Genomic DNA, 17,994 nt, shown 5'->3' with positions numbered 1-17,994 from the left:
CTTGAGTAGAGGCACGGCTTTGGTTTCCAACACCTCTGTGTATGTTTGTTTCTCTCGGGGTTTGGGGGAGTCGGCGCTTAGGTCGGGTGGAAACCTGCCTGGGAGTAGGCTCTTCCTGAGGCCAGTACTGCCTTTAGCCAGCCTGGCGAGCAAGAAGAGCTGCCGGATCGCTGGATCTGCCGCGTGCCCCGTCGCGGGAAGCGCATCCCTCCGCCCGGCGCTGCGGAAAGACCCCGCGTCACCTGCCCCGGCGGCGCTGCCCCTTTAAGAGAGGAGCGGTGACGCCATCCTGTTCTCCCCCCCCCTTCTCGTGGGCGGTGCGCGCGGTACCGGCGCAGGCGCGGAGGGAGGGCCGGGCCGGGCCCGGCGTCGCCATGGGCTCCTGAGGCCTCCGCAACCCCGCGCCGGTGCCGGCGCCGCCCGCGGGGCAGCGGGCAGGGCCCGACCCGACCCCGCCGCGCCCGCCCGCCCGCTGCATGGTAAGACGTGGCGGGGGCCGCTGCGGGCGCGCGGGCCGGGCCGGATGGGTTGCGCCGGCGGAGGGCTCGCTCGTTGGGGTGCCCACGAACTCACCCTGCGCCCGCGTCGGCCCGGTGTGGTCTCGATTCCCGCTTCTCCCCAGTTCCTCCTCCCGTTCCCCGGCGTGGCCCGCGCGACTCCTCCCGTCCCCACCCAGCCCTCCGCCCCTTTACCCCCGGTGTGCGCCCCCTTCTCCTCAGGGCTGCCCCTGCCATTCCTCCTCCGTGCACATTCCTCCCGCGTGGCCTCCATACCAACGCACACACCGCCCGCTCCCGCGTCTGCCCACGGCCTCCCAGTGCAGCCCCCACAGCCTCGCCCCCACCCCCGGTACAACCCACCCAATTCCTTTCTCTCCGCCCCGCAACCTGTCCTTGCTGCAGCTGCTCCGCTCTCCCTGTGCATGCAGGCGCACCAGCACAGCCCCGTTGTTCCCCAGTGCTGTCACGCTCTTCGGTGGCATGGGGTGGGTGTCACTGTCTGGTCCTGGGTGGGCTGAGAGCCCAGTAGACTGCAGTAACGTGGTGGGCACCAGGCTTGTGTTTGGTGCGTTTCCGTTGCTTAAGACTGGATGGACTGACAGACGCCTCGTGAACGTGCTGATGTGGTAGGTGTGTGAGGAGACTGTTACTATGCCTGTGTTCTCGTGCACTGTAGGTGAGTGGTGGTGGGTCTTGTTTGGATGCTTGTGGTGTCTTGAAATCTCAGTTGCTCTGTGAGAGCTAAATTCAGCCTTGGCAGCTGCAGCATGAAGTGGAGGGAGGGTTTTGGAAGAACGTGTGCGTGACTGAGTTCTGATGAATTGTGGAAAAGGACTAGAGTGATTTCAGGGACAGCTCTATGAAAGCTGCCTGGAACACTCTGAAGCTGTCAAGAGAGGGCGGAGGAGGAGTGGGAAATCTAGAAGAAATAGTGAAGATGGGTCGTGCTTAGTTTGAAAGTTTGAAATTGTTCTTGCCATGTAAGGAGCTTGAACAGGAGTAATTATTGAAGACATAAAGGCAGGTTTCCCCAGAGAGAAGACTGTTTACCTCTGTTAAAGATAAAAATAGAAGACACTGATCAATGATAGAGCAAAGGCCAATAGGGTGAATAGAAATGGCTTTCCTATCCTGAAAAAAAAAAATCAATGAAAATGTAATAGACCATACATCCCCCTAATGAAGACTTGGCTCTTTCAATACAGTAGTTAACTGTGCCTTTGAGCTTGTGTTGCTGGATGTTACCCTTTGGTCTAACATCTTAGCAGCCTCCCTAAAAGGGAACACAGATTACTCTAGAAATGTTAATGTTATTCAGGTTTCTAATACTAAAGGTTTGTTTGTGTGATACTGCTGGCAAAAAAATAATCACTCATGCTTTTAGGATGTTGGCTAAGTAGTAAACAATAGGGGTTTTGGTAGAGCTTTTCTTGGGGTGAAGGTATCCCAGAAAGGCCTTCTTCAGGCTTTCTTTACACCTCCGTCCCCAAGAAAATGGACTTCAAAGCTGCTATGGTTTGGGGAGCAGATTTTTTAGGTCCTTAAAACTGTCATTATTATGGTTGTGCTGTAAACCCTAGGTGGCATGGAAGCAGCAAGTGGATGCCTCTGCATCTGGAGCAGGGGTGGTTTGATCTTGCTGCAAAATGATTGGGAAGCTTTACTACTGAAGTCAGAATTTCTGACCAGCACGGTAGTGTGGGCAGATGTTTTACTTTGTGTTCCACTCAGTTCTTTACAATCGGTTCAGAGTGCTGAATGGGTTGTGTTTTGGAGACAAGGGGCAAGGGGATGAGCATCTCCCAACCACTGGGCACCTTTTGGACTTTAGTTTGTCTGTCTCATTAGGACATGTGGCAGTCAAAAGGGGAAGGTTCTTAGATAAACTGGTCAGAAAATGAAGTTCAGTGTGACTGGCTGGTTTGGCATAACAAAAGCATTCTGAGCTGTCTGGTCTCTAACCATTTGACAGAATCCAGCTAGAAATCTGCCTTATTCTCTGTCAGCTTCTTTTCCTATTGCCTGGTAGCAGGCTGTGAGGTCAGCTTTTGCAGTTGTGGGATTAGGGTTCTTCTCATGGATAAAGGAGAGGAGGCTAGGTTTTTTTCCTAGCACAAAATAACTTTTAAAACCTATTTCCCCCTCAAAAAAGGTAGTCCCTTTTTCTACCCAGTTCTACTACTAAATTAACTAAAACATCTAATAATCATGTTGTGGTGTAAGATGACAATCTTTTAATTTCTATGTGAGGAACTTACCCTTCATTCCTTCTCCCTCCCTGTTTTGGTTTTGTTTTTAACTGGCTTATGTTTGCATTGAGGAAGATAAACTGTTACCTGCTCCTTCTAGAAGTGCCTGTTTCATTTTCCAGCAGCTTTAAGGATATCTTTGAGCTCTTGCAGCAATGTCTGGTGGAAACAGCGAATTCCTCAGGAGATGTTTGTTGTTTGGTCCTAGCTGCTTCAAGAGCACAGTGTTGTATTGAATGATGTTTGAAGTAAAACACAAAGTTTCAAATCAAACTTACTGATTCTGAAGTGTCACTGCTGTGTCTCTTTTTCTCAGTGTTTCCAGCCTATAAGTGAGGAAACCGAGGAAAGCAGCAATGAATGTACAGGTTAGTTTGTCTACAATATGAAGAGGATAGCACAGCCTCAGAGAAATTGCATTTGACCTTTGTACAGACGAGTTTTCTAGTACATGCCTGCTGCTGGCTGCTCATGTACCAACACAGCTGGATGTTACTGAATGGCCCTGGCTTGGGCAGAAGCTCTTCTCTGCATTAGGGTTTGTGATTGATTGTTGTTTGCCGAGACCCTGGAAATTTGAGGTGTTGTAGAGGATAACACTGGGTTGGAGTTTTATGTAGTGGCTTGCCCAGCTATTCACTTGGAGTGATGTGTCTGTTGTGTGATGTTCTCACTTCTTCCCAGACTCATTGGGGTTTGCTTTCTTGTGGTAGAGGAGCAGTTTCCTGTCAAGACATCACACCCTACCAGAACACTTGGGACTCTGAAAGCAGTTTGACACTGTGATAAGATGGATTATAACACTTACCTAAAACAACTGTAAAATATTACAATGCTTGAACTGAAAACACCCTTATAGTAAGAGGTTTGGGGGTGCTTTTTTTTTCTTTCTTCCTCCATTTTTTTCTGTTTTTCTTTCTTTCTTTTTTTTCCCCTTTATGGACTACTTTTAGGGAGAGCAACTGGACCTGTTTTCAGAGCAGCAATTCCCCAGGAAGGTTTTAGAAGTGAATTCTGCCAGCTAAAGCAGTGAGTTGCAGCCACCCTCCAGGAGTTTCACCTCAGAGTTTCTATCTTCTGAGAGGAGGTGTGGGCTGGAGTATTTATTCATAGCCAGATTCTCTCTCTTCAAAAATCAGGTCAACCTCCATGAGTTTTTTGTTTCTGATGGTGCAAGTAGCATGTGGGAAGGCAACAGAGCAAGCTGTGTCCAGGGAAAATACAGTGTACGCGCAAGCTGCTCAGGAACTGTGCTGTATCTGGGTCTGACCAGGTCTTTATAGACCCTGAGGGGCATAATTCACAGGAAACCTGAAAAGGGAACTAACTGACATTCTACCTGCAGTGTTAACCCAAACAGTACCTGGATATTTCTCTCCCCACCCTCAAGTCTGTCTCTGTATTGAAAGGATGGGAATGTTTCAGTCACAGTGCCTGGGAGTCTGGTGATACTGAAAGGGTCATCTGTCTGGGGATGTTATATAATGAAGAGTGACCAAGAGCATAGAGAGTTGGTGTCACGGCTTCACGTTTTTTGTGTCTAGCCCCAAAGCATCCATCTCTGCCTGGGTATTTTGTACATGTGGCCCCTGATCAGCTCACTAGTATAAAAAAGTCCCCCTGATTCAGCAAAGAAAATGACTGCAACATGTTACGTAGTGCAGCAGTGAGGCTTCAGGAAGAAGGTGAGATGAAATAATACCTTAAAAGCTGACCTTTCCGACCCAGTGTTCCCTCCTCAGGCTGCAGAACATGACATGGATGCTATTGGAGGCTACGGAGCTGATTGCTTGGGAGCCTGCAGCTGCCTGGTCGTCTCCAACACAGATACAGCCTCAGCAGCAGTAATGTAGCTATGCCTTTGTCCAGGTTACTTGAAATGAACATGGACAAGTCAGTCACCTCAAGAGGCAGGTTAGAAGTGAGTGAATTTGTTTTCATGGCTCACCATATCTTGTCTCTTCCTTGCTGGTTTTGCTATGAAAGTCTCTTAGTGGTGAGTGAAGCTATTTGCAACTATTTGTCCCTTCATCTGGGAGTGACTTCTCAAAACTCTCCTGACTTAGAGTCTTCCTTCCCCCCTCCCAATAACTTTATGAAGGGACTGATTTTACAAGAGTTTTAAGCCAGAAGTCATTCACACAAATTCCCTTCCAGGTAACTTCACGCAACTGGGTAATTTATTGTCAGAGTGTCTGGAAACATTGGGTTGAAGTTTTGTCTTTTTTTTTAAGCATGCACCCTCTCAGGTTGATGTTTCATGTGTTTTTTTTCTGTATAGAGAAAATACATTGCTGTTGATGGTTTTTGGGATAGAGTCCAGGAATACAAAGGTCCTAATTTTTCTTTCAGAACTTTGCCTCTGTAGGATTTTTATTTTTCTTGATGAAGTAGCAGGGCAGGAGAGAAGTGTGCAAGGGCTAGTGTTAGATAGGAGCAATGAAATTAGAAGTTCATGATTTTGGGGAATTAGGAAGGATGTTTGTGTCTCACGTCCAGAGGTTTAAATTAAAAAAAAAAAAAAAAGAAAGAAAAGATGAGCAACAAACTACAAACAAAAATAAGCCAATCAGTTGTTATTGCAGCAATAACAAAATGGCTTTTTAGTGAGTGTGACCTTGGGTGTTTTGTTGAGAATCACTGATATTACTTCTGCAGTGTTAATCATTGCTACATATCTGCATCAGAGAATGGTTGCTGGGGAAGTCAGATGTGTCATTGCCCTCATATGCACCACTGCACAGTTGCCTAGGCCTGTGATATCTGGGTTCTTTCAGCTCATTTACTTGCTAAATTGTAGTATGGATCTGATCTGATAGATTCTATATGTCATCTTCTGTGTGGAAAAGTATACTCTAGTTTATTAGAAAACCTTCCTTTGTGTGTGACTGCCATAAGTTCAATACTTTTCCGTGCTGCCGAAGAGTTTGAGTTCTGATTCTTCTTAAAGGAACTGTATCCTATGGTCACTGTAAAACTGTTGTCTACCCTGTCTTGGCACTCAGAGATGGGAAACAATGAATGTGAGTCATGGTGGAATAATTTCTGATTTGACTTTGTTCTTGAGAGTTTGGAAAATGAAATGCAAACATCCTCTGTCATGTGGGACACAACTGTTTACAACACATCCTTTTTTCTTCTTGCGTCTTTTCTCTCTGCCAGTCGCAGAATATCTTTATACTCTTTCTGTGTTTCTCCCCTGGGAACAGAAGGCTTGCCTGGTTTGCGTGGAGTCGGGGCTGTTGGGAGTTTGGGAAAGGGACGCAGTGCATGGCCCAAGCGTCTTTGATCCTGTTCTCAAAGGAGAGGTTGGGAGGTTGAAGAATATCCCTTCTTCTTTTTCTCTTTTTCCTGTCTACTTCCAAAAAAGGGACTGGATGTTGGATGTTGACCTATCACAATGTGGGTCAGTCCACACACAAAAAAAAGAGGAGGGCTGTGCAAATACAGTCAGACAACAGAAATTAATAGAGCAGAAAAAAAGTCTGGAAAGAAGAGTGCACGGCTCAGGTTAAAAGGATTTTGTTGTTGATTCTGAGTTTTTTAATGGGCGCATGGGGAGGGGAAGCTTCTCTTAGGATGACTATGGTCTAGCAAAATGGGTGGGGGCTGTGTGAGCTGCAAGTGGAGAAGATTTTTGTGGTATTCTCGGATTTTAATTTCCCTAAATGAGAAACATAGGGGTGTGACCTTGTTGAAGGTTAAATTGTTTGTGTGTACAGTGCAGTCTTATGTGTATATGTAGGCATTGGATCATCTCTTGAGTATGGCTTAGTGGGTGTGTACCTTGTCCTGTGGTTTCGTCTTCCTTAGGTGCCTAACTCTTGTACCTTCTGCTTCTGAGCTAATGGCTCCCTGCTCCACTCTTGCTGACCCTACCCTGGTCTTCTGTCCTAGTGACACTTTCCCCTTGTTTCATTGACTGTACCAGGAGCTGTGAAATTGTGACTGGGGCATCTCTTCAGACTGATCACTCCTCTAAAGAAATAAAACTGAGGAGCACTGCATTTGGATCTGTATTTGTTGGGCAGAGAGACAAGAACTTTAGGCTGACATGGAGTGCAGCAACTGTAGATGTGAGCACTGTGTGTAAGTCTGGTGAGTGCCCTTCTTGTGACTGAGCATAGCATTGCTCATGTGTATTCAGAGTTACCCGTGTGTCCTTGTGTGTCAGGTGTGTGTTGTGGGGTGACTTTCACCAACTTGAAGTTAAGAAAGCTCTGCCCAGCATGAGTTGTATTAGAATTGCATGCCAGGTCGTGTACTTAACTCTGATATTTTTGGGAGTGCTGCTGGAGAGCTTAGAAGTGCGCTCTTGGGACCTTTTCATGTCTCATAGCTAAGTAAACTAGATGCACCCCAGAGAGCAAAAGCAATTTAAGAAGTAATAAATGTAAAAACATTTGATTTTTTCTTGGATTGCTATCACTGATTTCAGCTGTGCCAGTGACTCTTACTGTGTAGTGCAATTTTGTCCTATCTACCTGCTCCTTTTCCTCTCTTTTGCCATTTCAGCTGGTGATGCCATCCCTTTGGGTGTTGAAAAGACCTTAGATTAATTATTTATCATATATACTTAGCATAACAGAAAGAGCTGGTGCCAGTTGGTAATCCTAGGCATTGTTTTACAATTAAAATAGTCTAAAATAAATCTTGAACCATTTCGTCCTGTGTTTTTGTATTCCTTGTAAGTCTCGGGCACATTGTCAAAAAACATTAAGCTGCTGCTTTCACTTATATAAAGCTCTTGCTTGTGTTCTAATAAATGCAGAAGGTTCAGGCTCTGATTCATCTACTGCATGGCACTTCTGTATTGGCCTTTTTGGATCCACAATAAAGATAATTTAATGGAGAAACTCTTGAAGGAATAAGAATTAGAGGGGCATGGAAAATGTTTTTGTGATATTTTAACAAAGTTCAGTATGGTGGATATTTAAAGCAATATAAGTGTGGAATAGGTTAATAGGAAGAGCGTTGTCGTGTCTCACAGCTCTCCAGGAGAACCTTGCAGCCAGGTCATGTGTGGTTTTTTTGGTTTGTGTCTTGTACAGCAGAAGGAGGCTTAGCTGTTAAGACTCTTTCATAGGATAGCTTTATGTATCATTCTTTACTGACTCATCAGTTTAAAAATTAAATATTTTCAGCCTCAAATGAGATTATCTGTTTTAAAAACACAGATTGTGTTTGCAGATGGGAGAGAACAACTTCTGATTCTTATCGTTTGAGGTTCTATTCCTATTGGCACTGGAGCAGATCTTGCTCAGAGCAGGCAAACACCTCCTCCTTTACTAGATTGTGGCTGAATATTCAGATGTACCCCATGGAACTAAAGGACCACGCCTGAACCTTTCTTCCTTCCTCTTACACCACTTTTGTTGCGTCAGAAGTGAGATTTTCATATTTATGTTTGTTTACCTTTATGTAGAAATAGCTCCTCCTCGGTGGTAACATTTTCCATGCCTTTATGCAAGCCAAAAATGAATTTTTTTGTTTTCATTTTGCCACATCCTGTCTGTTTTCTGTTTTGAGTTTTTTTTCAGCAGAAGAAGCTGCCATGTTAATGTTGTAGACAGGAGGTCTCTGTTTCCTGAAGATACAGGGCTGGCAATCTGCTCCTGATGGAGAATTAGTATGCTGTTTTTTCTGTGGGTGCAGGCCATGTGGACACATCCCTGCGACTTTACATCTGTGTGGTGTCATTAAAAGAACTGCTCCCCATGCCGTGTGGAGCTTCTTCTGTATCAAGAATGTTAGTGTTCTCTATCTCTGGGTTTTTATCAGGACAGTTATCTTGATAGAAATAGCACTAGCTTTGTTTTGTTTTCTTGTCCCCTCCTTGCATTGAGAGCCCACCCTAATACTCCTAAAGAGTTTTCAGAAGATGTGTTAGATAAATGTAAGAGGTACTAGTTTGGTGTTTAAGCTAATGCCCTGGCAGCACAAGGCCTTGTCTTGCTCTAATATATAACTTGTAATGACGTCTGGGCAGGAACAGGTGACAGCTTGTAGGGGATGGGGTGGGATCTCTACCTTCCATGTTGGGAGGTGGTTGTGTACAGACCTCAGCATTGCCAGAAGCTCCTGTAGCCCATGTAGAAGAATCATACTAGCTCTTATTCAAATTTCCTGTGGCCATCCTGGAATACACCTAAACTGTGTCCAAAAGCTGTATGTGTTTACAGAGATGTACTTTTATGTGTGCTTGTTTTCCCATTTCCAAAGTTTGGTGCTCTTCCTGGCTCTCTGTTCTGGTCCTGGTTACCTGTGGGGGGAGCAAGGTAGTCACTTGGAGATGAGGAAAGCTCCAAAAGCGAAATTTGTAAGTGTCGAAATATTTTCCTTTGATATATTTAGAAGAGCTCTCTAGAGAGGGAGCATAAGTGTGCAAGGAACTTTATTCTCCTTTGAACTGAAAGCAGTGAGGCAGAGATGAAACAGGTGGGCAGAGAAAACAGGACATGACGGAAGAGTAAGAAATGCTTCAAATTTTATTATGCATTAGATTGGTTTGTATTGCAGTGGTAATTCAGGTTTCCAAGTGCCTCTAATTTGACATATGGTAATGTCAAGCGCTTTTTTCGTGGTTTGGTCCCTTGCAGTGCTGGGAACTATATGGACAGAGAACAAAGAGATGGTTGTCCCAGAGAGCTTAAAATGCACAAGAAACAACAGAGAAATACAGCCAGCTGGGAGGAACACCAGGAAAGAAATCACAGGCAGGAGCATGACTGATGTCAGGTCATTGCACAACTGAAGTAGCAAAGTGGAAATGAGGAGAAGATGAAGGTGAATAAGGAATAGTTTTATGGCTGTTGGAAAGTATCTTTGTACCCAGGCATGAGAGGAAGCAGGAAAACGTGTTGTGGCACTGACTTAGGCTGTGATGGAGGTGGAAATAATTACTTATTTCCAAGAAATAAGTGTCCAAACACATTCACAGTGTCAGGTAAGAGGGAATCTGCTGATACCAAGGTACTGGATCTGTAGTTCATTAAGGCAGTATTTTTGTTGTGACATGTTCCCAGGCACCACCTTTACTGGGCTTGTGTCCTTTTGCGCAGTGGGAAGAGACATCTCAGAAGCAAGGCCTGTTGAGAGAGTTGCCACAGCCCACCCTCACAATGATCTTTTTAACAAGGCAGAAGAGGAGCTAGCAGACTAAGCTGGTGGTAGTGAATGAGCTGAAATCTACTTCCCTGGTTAAGGCTCCAGTCATCTGTGCTGTTACCTGTTACTTAAGTATAGACCGGAATTTCTCTTACAGCTTCAGCTTCTTGCATACAGTAGTATTTCATAACAGCTTTGTGTGCTGCTTATACCTGTCACTGTAGCTGTGATGTGTGGGACTTGAGGAGATTAGAAGGGATAATTTGGAAGGTTTATGTTAATTTTGCAGATTTTGGAGTACAGCATTTCTTCGTGTTTCACTAGCAAGGAGAATGAACTGCAAACTGATGCATAGAATGCATAGAATCAATAAAAGGTGTCAAGGAAATAAAAAGCTGTCCACAGGGGCAACCCTGAGTGCTCATGGGTGATGTGGTTTGGGGTTTGGGTTGGAGATGTAAGCTCGGTTTTGTAAGAGAGTTTGTATATTTTCTTTCAGAACACAGTGGTGGAAAAAGTTACTGATTTCAATGACTCTATGAATTGAAGGGGATTAGGTGAAGAATGATCCACAATCCTGTAATTAATGGCTGTTGGTGTATAATCACAAGCGGGCAGTATTAAGATTACATCATACACAGCTTCAATTTATGACTGACATTGTTTATGAATACATAACCCCTGTAATGACAAAATGCTTGTTGATCACTTTGTTCTGCTTCCACTTATTTTTAAATGAGTGTAGAGACACGGAAGAATTCCCTTTCATATCCTCAGTTCTGTTGATGTTACTGCTGGTGCATTTGATTCTGTGCCACTGATGTGGTTTGATTAGCTGGAGTGTGGAGGTCCAGGTCCTGTTCCTCCTGGTACCTGTGGTCTGCTGTACAGATCGTCTCCTCCATGAACTTTTGGAAGAGTTTAGCAGCTTCCTGTCTTGCATAGCTCCCAAAGTGCACTGGGATGTACAGGACTGCAGCTGGCTGGACTTTATTTAGAGCTAGGTTAACCACAGGTGCATCTGCTCTGATTTCATTTTGAATGTGCCCTTTTTGAGCTTTGTGGAAGCACTCTCAACACTGCGTATTCAGTTGCTTCAGAAGTTACTTGGGTAGAAATCCCTTTCTTCAAAGCAATAAGTCTTGCTAACCTGTGACATCTCCACCCAGCCTCCATCTCTCCAAATTTTTAGATATAGTACAGATAATGAAGTGTGGGGGTGTGTGTGTATGCTTAGAAGTTCAAAACTTAAGTTACATTTCCCATAATGATCAGGACTGGAAAGGAATTACTCTACTGTACATGCAGTTATGGAAAGCCGTAACACAGAGCAGGCATATTTTAGAAAAACAACTGCAAAGAGCAAAAAAAAGCCAAGTGTGATGATTAGTTTGTAAATTAAAGCACAGCACTTCTGCAGCTCCACTTATAGTAAGATAATAATATGCCCTTAAACAAATCTGGGTATTTCCCAGGACTTTTTCCCCCATGGAAGAAAGCAGAAAGGAGGTGCAGTGTGACATAAGGTAACGTCAGACTGCTGCACACCAGTGATTACAAGTGTGTGCTCTGGAAAAGCCTGTGCTAAGGGGGCCATTTTCATGCCTTCATACACATGTGGAAAGGACTTGCTACTGGCAGTCTGCCTTTACTGGGTATCTATTCCCTAATTTGTGCTGTGGCTTCAGGTGGAGCAGGGCCGGGGCAGTTCCTCTGTGAATATGTGTTCTGTTTTGTGTTCTGTAACAACCTGTCAGTAGATGACAGCTGTGTCCTTCACTGGTGCAGCTGTAAACTCTGGCAATGGATCATTGGCCTTTCTAAAGCCTTTTCCATCCACTGATCATAAAGGCCTGTGCAAGGGCAATGTCTTGAGCTTTTATAGAAGTGCTATTCTGCAAAATATTGAGAGGTTATCAGAAGGAGGCAATATTATGCGGTTCCCTTTGATAGCTGCTTCAAAAGCAGCTCTTGTAATGGATAGAACCAATGGCTGCCTGCTTGTGATCTTGGTTTAAGTGGATTATTTTCCTACAATCCAGAGGTCACACTAGAGTCTACTTATGACCAGATTGAAAATAATAGCTACTTTAGATCTTAGACCTTCAAGAATTTGTTCCATTGAAGAAGATAGCTTTTTACCAGGAAATGGCCAAGGGTCATGCTGCTTTGAAATCTTGCGTATTGTGTTCGGCATGTGTTTTTATGTGTCAGCTGGCTTTTAAATGCCAATCAGGTTTAATTCACATCATGTAGAAAACAATGCTAAGTTAGTAAAATTAGTAACAGGCTGGCTAAATGTACCATGCCATACAAATTTTGGTAAAAGCATGACTTTCATGCTGTAGACACTGTCAAAGTGAGAAGAGCTTTCAGTGCATATCTTTCAGTGAGGGTGCTTTGGACTGAGTGTAGTTTTCAACATGGCTGTAGGAGAGGTGGGCATTCCTCCTAATTGCTGGAGGAATTAGGATATTCTCCCCCCCTGCTCCCTTCCTGCGTAGGGACATTGGTGGCACATGCTCTTGTAGCTTGTTGCTTTTTGGCAGGCTAACCATGACACTAAGACAGAGCAGAATTGCCTGTATTCTAATGGAAAACAGAGCTGTAATTTAGGTGTGCCTGTCATCTTCCAGTATGGATGATTTAGATACTTCCTTCTGACCTTTTTACAAGGGTGTGTAGTGATAGGACTAAGGGAAATGGCTTTAAACTGAGAGTAGGTTAAATTAGATATTAGGAAGAAATTCTTTGCTGTGAGAGTGGTGAGACAGTGGCACAGGTTGCCCAGAAGAGTTAGGGATGTTCCATCCCTGAAAGTGTTCAGGGACAGGTTTGTTGGAGCTCCGAGCAACCTGGTCTAGTGGAAGGTGTCCCAGCCCACAGCACAGGGCTTGGAACTAGATGGTCTTTAAGGTCCTTTCGAACCCGAAACATCCTGTGATTCTATGATCTCTGGTGGATGCTGTATTCATCTTACGTATTTTTATTGCAGAAGGGTGGTGATGATGGCAATGGCCAGATTTCATGGTCTCTGGGAAGTATCACAGGTTCCTGAGTACCACATGATCTCTTATATCAGGAGGGTGGCAGTGGCAGACTTACCCAGGTCCTGTTCACAAAACATGTGAGCAGCCTGGTGAAAGGCATGTGAGAGATGCAAAGTTCTATTACATTCCTGACTACTTTCAGCTGGATTCAATTGGCTTGTGGTTCTCTTCCCTGACAGGTCTTGGCTTGTGGGCAGCTCTTTAGCAATCCCAACTGGAACCTCACACCAAAGGGCACCATGATTATGATGACTGATGTCACTGCAGCCCCCAGATTGGGGTCAACTGCCACCACTCCAGCTGTGGCTCCTAACTTCTCCTGGATGCCAGAGGATGGCAGCCCTACAGCTGTGGAGCAGCCAATATTCCTCATGACCACTGCTGCTCAGGCTATCTCAGGTTTCTTTGTATGGACAGCTTTGCTCATCACCTGCCATCAGGTAAAACCCTGTCACTTGACTTCTCATCCTTTCCTTTTCCCCACAGTGAAGGAACAGACCATTTTCATAGTGTGAATGGAGGGGAAGCACACTCTTTTAAACTAGCAGGTGTAAGACATTTGGCCATCTCTTGAAGGTCTGCAGAAAGCTATGTTATCTCAAGCCATCCTTTCACAGGTCTTTAGCTGAATTTTGCCATTTTTTAAATTCTGTCAGTTGTTAGCTAAAAGATTCTAGTCACCTCTTGTTTGACATTCCTCCTTTGACCTTCTGTGCCAGTGGATTCCACAGGCTGAACTCCACTGTGGAAAGGAGTAGCAGGAAATGCTTAATTTTAATTTTTTTCCCCTCCCCTTTCTCTGGGGCACGTGTCCTGGGAACCAGAATAAGTCAAACCCTGCATCCTGTTCTGTTCCTCTCTTTCATGTAGCTGTCATGTGAACTGAAAAATACAGTGGGGAAACACAAGCCCTATTATTTATCAACCTGTGTTTTGTACCTGTTGGATTGTAGATTCCAGAGTGATGATTAGAATCTAGAAAAGTACAGCCTATTGATGGAGTACAGGGGCTAGTGAAGGTTGAAGGTAAAAAATGGATTAGTCACAGATGAATAAGAGTAACACCTGCAGTTTCACCAGCTTGGGTAACAATTACAAGTTCAATGGATCCTCCTGTCAAATTGATCACCTGCTGAGGGTAGGAAGAAATTTTCCTCTGCAGTATAACATTGCACAGTTGCACAGTATAACATTGCATTAATGCCCTCCTCTGAAGAAACTGATGGAGGTCAGTTCCAGAAGCACTGCTGATTGAAATGCACTGTTGTCCTCTTACATGGCAGCAGTTCCTGTGCTCTCCTAGGCATATGGGATCATAGGGCTCTTTTGACATCCCAAGGGCAAAGCTTGGAGTCATCTGAACTCTGGTGTCAGCTGTCTCTGTTCTGCATGAGATGTGTCACTGGGATTGTCACAAGGCAAAAATATCTCTAAGGTTCGTTAGCTTATTTTCAACCTGTTCTCCTCAGGAAATGAACTTTTTGTGAGCTTCTCATGGGTTAAGAAGAGGAATTGGAAGTATTGTTGAGCCCTTCAGTCAATTTTGACCAGTGAGGGACAAGTAACAGCTGGGACACTCAAGCCCCTCTCCCTTACATGGAAAGATGAGATTGTCAATGTATGCTTGTTTCGTCTCTGGGGAATCCTCACAGCGCCCCAAAATGCAGGGTGAAGCTTCAGATGAATGCCTATACCTCTTCAGGCAACAGAATCAGTCAGTGGTGAAGCACATATGTAATCAGCTGGCTGTTACTAATTCCAGCAGCTGGGACAGCAGCTCAGTGAGAATTGCTGTACAGAGAGAGGCCTTGCCTCTCATGACTTCATGGTCAAGAGAGTGTACCCACAAATCATGCTGAAGCTCTGCCCATATTATTAGGGGATTACAGGGGTTTTGCTCATCTTCAGGGTGTGCTTGTGGTCAATACCTTTTCGGGGAGGTGGGTGTTCTGTAAAAAAGCATCTTAGATGCGGGATTTAATGATGGCTAAGGTGTGAGTGGTGGAAGTAGGTAGGGTGGGGATGCTGTGCTGCCCCCAGCCAGTGACTTAGAGGGATTGGCATGTGTGCATGTGCAGTCAGACAGAACAAACTGTGTGGTTCCTTTGAGCACACTGCATGAGCTCAGTGCTCCCTCGATGGTTGACCCTTTGTGGCTGTGCTGTCACCTACGTGCAGAATGACACCTTTTCAGCAGATGGGCTGTGGCTTATCAGCTTTAGGATGCACTGTAAAGGGCTCTCATAGGTTGTTTCAGGTGAAAGTCTCAAAAGCTTCCAAAACAGCCAATAGAGTGAGTGTTCACAATAAGCATGTGCTTAAGTGTGCACACTGTCCCTTTTCAAAGAAAAGCAGGCTGCAGTGTTATGAATCTTAGGTACTTAAAAGAGGGTAGCAGGAATGTAGGACTGATGACTGGCAGAAAAGGTATGAACAAAAAGAATGTGGACAAGGTGATGGAAAAATAAATCAATCCCCTATAAGAAACTAGATTAAAAATGCCTCCATTTTCTCTTTCCCCTCTTTCCCCTTCTCTGCAAACTGAAGGTTGCTGTATCAATGCCATATGATAACAATGATTTATCTTTTCTTTTATGTTCATCACTTTGAGGCTGCTGAAGGCAATCAAGAGGTGATTTACTGAGTTTGTTTTTCCTGGCCCAGTTGACTCTCCAGTTCTACTTTCTCCTCTCTGCCCCATATACCACTGATCCTGGTCTCCCCTCTCCGTCTCTCAGATCTACATGCATCTCCGCTGCTATAGCTGCCCAAATGAACAGCGCTACATTGTTCGGATCCTCTTCATTGTGCCCATTTATGCCTTTGACTCATGGCTCAGTCTCCTGTTCTTCACCAATGACCAGTACTATGTTTACTTTGGCACAGTGCGGGACTGCTATGAAGGTAAGGAGGGGTCAGACAGAAAGTGGTCGGGGGGAGGTCTCTGTAGTCTCTGAAGAAGAAGGATTTCTGTTTGAGAACACGAAGGGAGCATCGTGTCACCTACTGAATGGTATGCCTAACTGGATAACTATGGCTTGCTTAGTGAATGAAAATCATAGAATGATAGGATGGTTTGTCACAGGATGGACCTTTAAAGATCATCTAGTGCAGCAGCCCTGCCATGGCTTAGGACATCTTTCATTAGATCAGATTGCTCAAAGCCCTGTCCAACTTGACCCTTGCCCTCACTGGCCTCTGAGCATGAGCCTTCCCTCCAAGGTTCTGTAGAGGCTACGTCTGTGGTTTTCTGGGATCCTTTGCTTCAGGAAGGTAAAAGCTTTTGGTAAAGCCAAAAAATCTGATGGTATCTGGGTGTTAAAAAGTGAAGTATTGCTTAGCTCCTATGTCTTTTAACAGCACTTAGCAGCTAGACACTTGCTTTGTCCTGTGTTCCTGGTGCAGCTTGTTAGCAATGTATTCCTCTGGTCCCATCCTGTGGCCACTTGTGCGCTTGCACAGGGTCACACAGTGGCCACAGGCTGGGGCTAGTCAAGTGTTAAGTGCTTTGGCATCCTGGAGAAGCGAGAGTGCCACGTTCAGGATGAGCACCTGCTTGGTTTTGGTTATCTGCTGCAGTGATCTAATACCACTGGCACTCTATGCGAAGGAAAAGGCTACTTACCTGTAAATGCTATTGTAGCTTCCTTCCTAGTCTCATCCTGAAAGAAGCCTCTGCCCAACGCAGCAGGAGATACTGCACTTTAGTAGTGTCTTTTTGAGGACAATTTATCACCATACTCTCATTAAATCCTAAGTCATTGGTGCAGTTGTTTTGGCGAGATCTGCATTGTGGAGCGTTGCCCCTGGCCATGAGAACAAGTTAATCAGCTGAAGGGGCTAGCAGGCCTTCCTTCACATCCACAACAATACTCTGGATGCAGCACCAGATGGCAAATGCACACACGTGATGCAAGAAAGCTTCTTTGTTTGGGCCTGGGTTTTTTTCTTTCCCTGTGCATGTGTATAGGTCTAGCAGGAAGCCTGCTGCTCTCCTAGCAACAGCCACTATCCCTCTGCCTCTCTTGCTCTTGGACTTTGCAAACATTTGAGCATCTGCTCAGGAGGCTGCCCGTGTTCCAGAGTTCACTTTGGCATGTTGGCCTGTGAGAAAACTACAAGTGGAGGCGAAAACACCTTTTGAAAGCAGGTTTTCTCCCTTGCTTTTTCTGAGGATTGCTTCAAAACAGCCTTTTTGTCCTCTTCCCTCTCTTGCCATCCACCTTTATTTTTTGGAAAGGTTTTACATTGCAAAGTGGGCTGTTAAGGAATGGTGGAAGACCCTACTAATAAATTCTGAAAGCTCTCTTAAGCCATTTATGGACTGTATTTTGTAATGTGTGTTAGGCTAAGCCTGTTCTGTTGTTACTCTTTCATGTGGCTGTTTCTGTACAAACCAGGGTGTCAGAATCACTGACACAAGTAGGGTTTGTTTGGGTTTTCTTTTGTTATGTTGATATCATGTATACCCTCTGATGGATGTGGATCGAGAATGGGAGAAGAGTTCTTTGCTGGTGTGGTGAGCTTTGCTAATTAGTCCTTCTTTTGGGGATGAATGGGCAGATATTTCTGTTTTGTTTTTTCTTCCTCTGACGTCATCTCTTCCGTAGTGCTTGGGGAATGGGCAGCTAGTGTTGTAATGACCACATGAGAGGGCAGGGGTCACTGGAGGACAATAGGAAAAGCTCTGCTTTTCTTCCTCTGGGTGCTGGGAGCTGTCAGCTGAGTTGCAAGAAAATTGAAGGCAAAAGGGGTTACCACAGTTATTTAAATAAGTTTTCCGTGGTTGGTGTTTTCTGTCTTAATTAAAGCTTTGGCAAAATCATTACTGCGTGAACTTCGTTCAATAATAAGGATTACAGATGGAATAACAATATCCCAATTACATACATAGAAGCATGTATACCACTGGCTTTTATGTCCATATCATTCTTGCCATCTAGACACATCTACAAGCCTTAAGTACAGTGTTTTGAGAGTGTGTAAGTATAAGTGTTTTGGGGAGTGTGGAGTACCTCTTTGCCAGGGCATAGTTTGGATGCTTATAGAAGAATTTGTCTGACTTTGGAAGATCATTTGTGTGGAAAA

General features: G+C 44.7%; 1 protein-coding gene across 4 annotated transcripts in view; it reads left to right on the top strand.

The window, feature by feature from the left end:
• Positions 1-341: 341 nt before the first annotated feature.
• Positions 342-17,994, top strand: part of TMEM184B (transmembrane protein 184B) — a 30,815-nt gene continuing 13,162 nt past the window's right edge. For 2 of the 4 annotated variants that reach the window (XM_083858851.1, XM_083858854.1), the window contains exons 1-2: positions 13,086-13,346; positions 15,645-15,810. In XM_083858851.1, the coding sequence (XP_083714977.1) occupies positions 13,146-13,346; positions 15,645-15,810 (367 nt within the window). In that variant the 5' untranslated portion in view covers positions 13,086-13,145. Of the gene's footprint in view, positions 480-6,603; positions 6,848-13,085; positions 13,347-15,644; positions 15,811-17,994 lie in introns of those variants that run through there. The other 2 variants (XM_083858852.1, XM_083858853.1) reach the window with 2 other exon arrangements.

This window comes from Zosterops lateralis, assembly GCF_965231275.1.
Source record: "Zosterops lateralis genome assembly, chromosome: 4".
Lineage (NCBI taxonomy): Eukaryota > Metazoa > Chordata > Aves > Passeriformes > Zosteropidae > Zosterops > Zosterops lateralis.
Note: the sequence above shows the minus strand (reverse complement) of the source record. Positions and strands in the feature narration are given on the sequence as shown.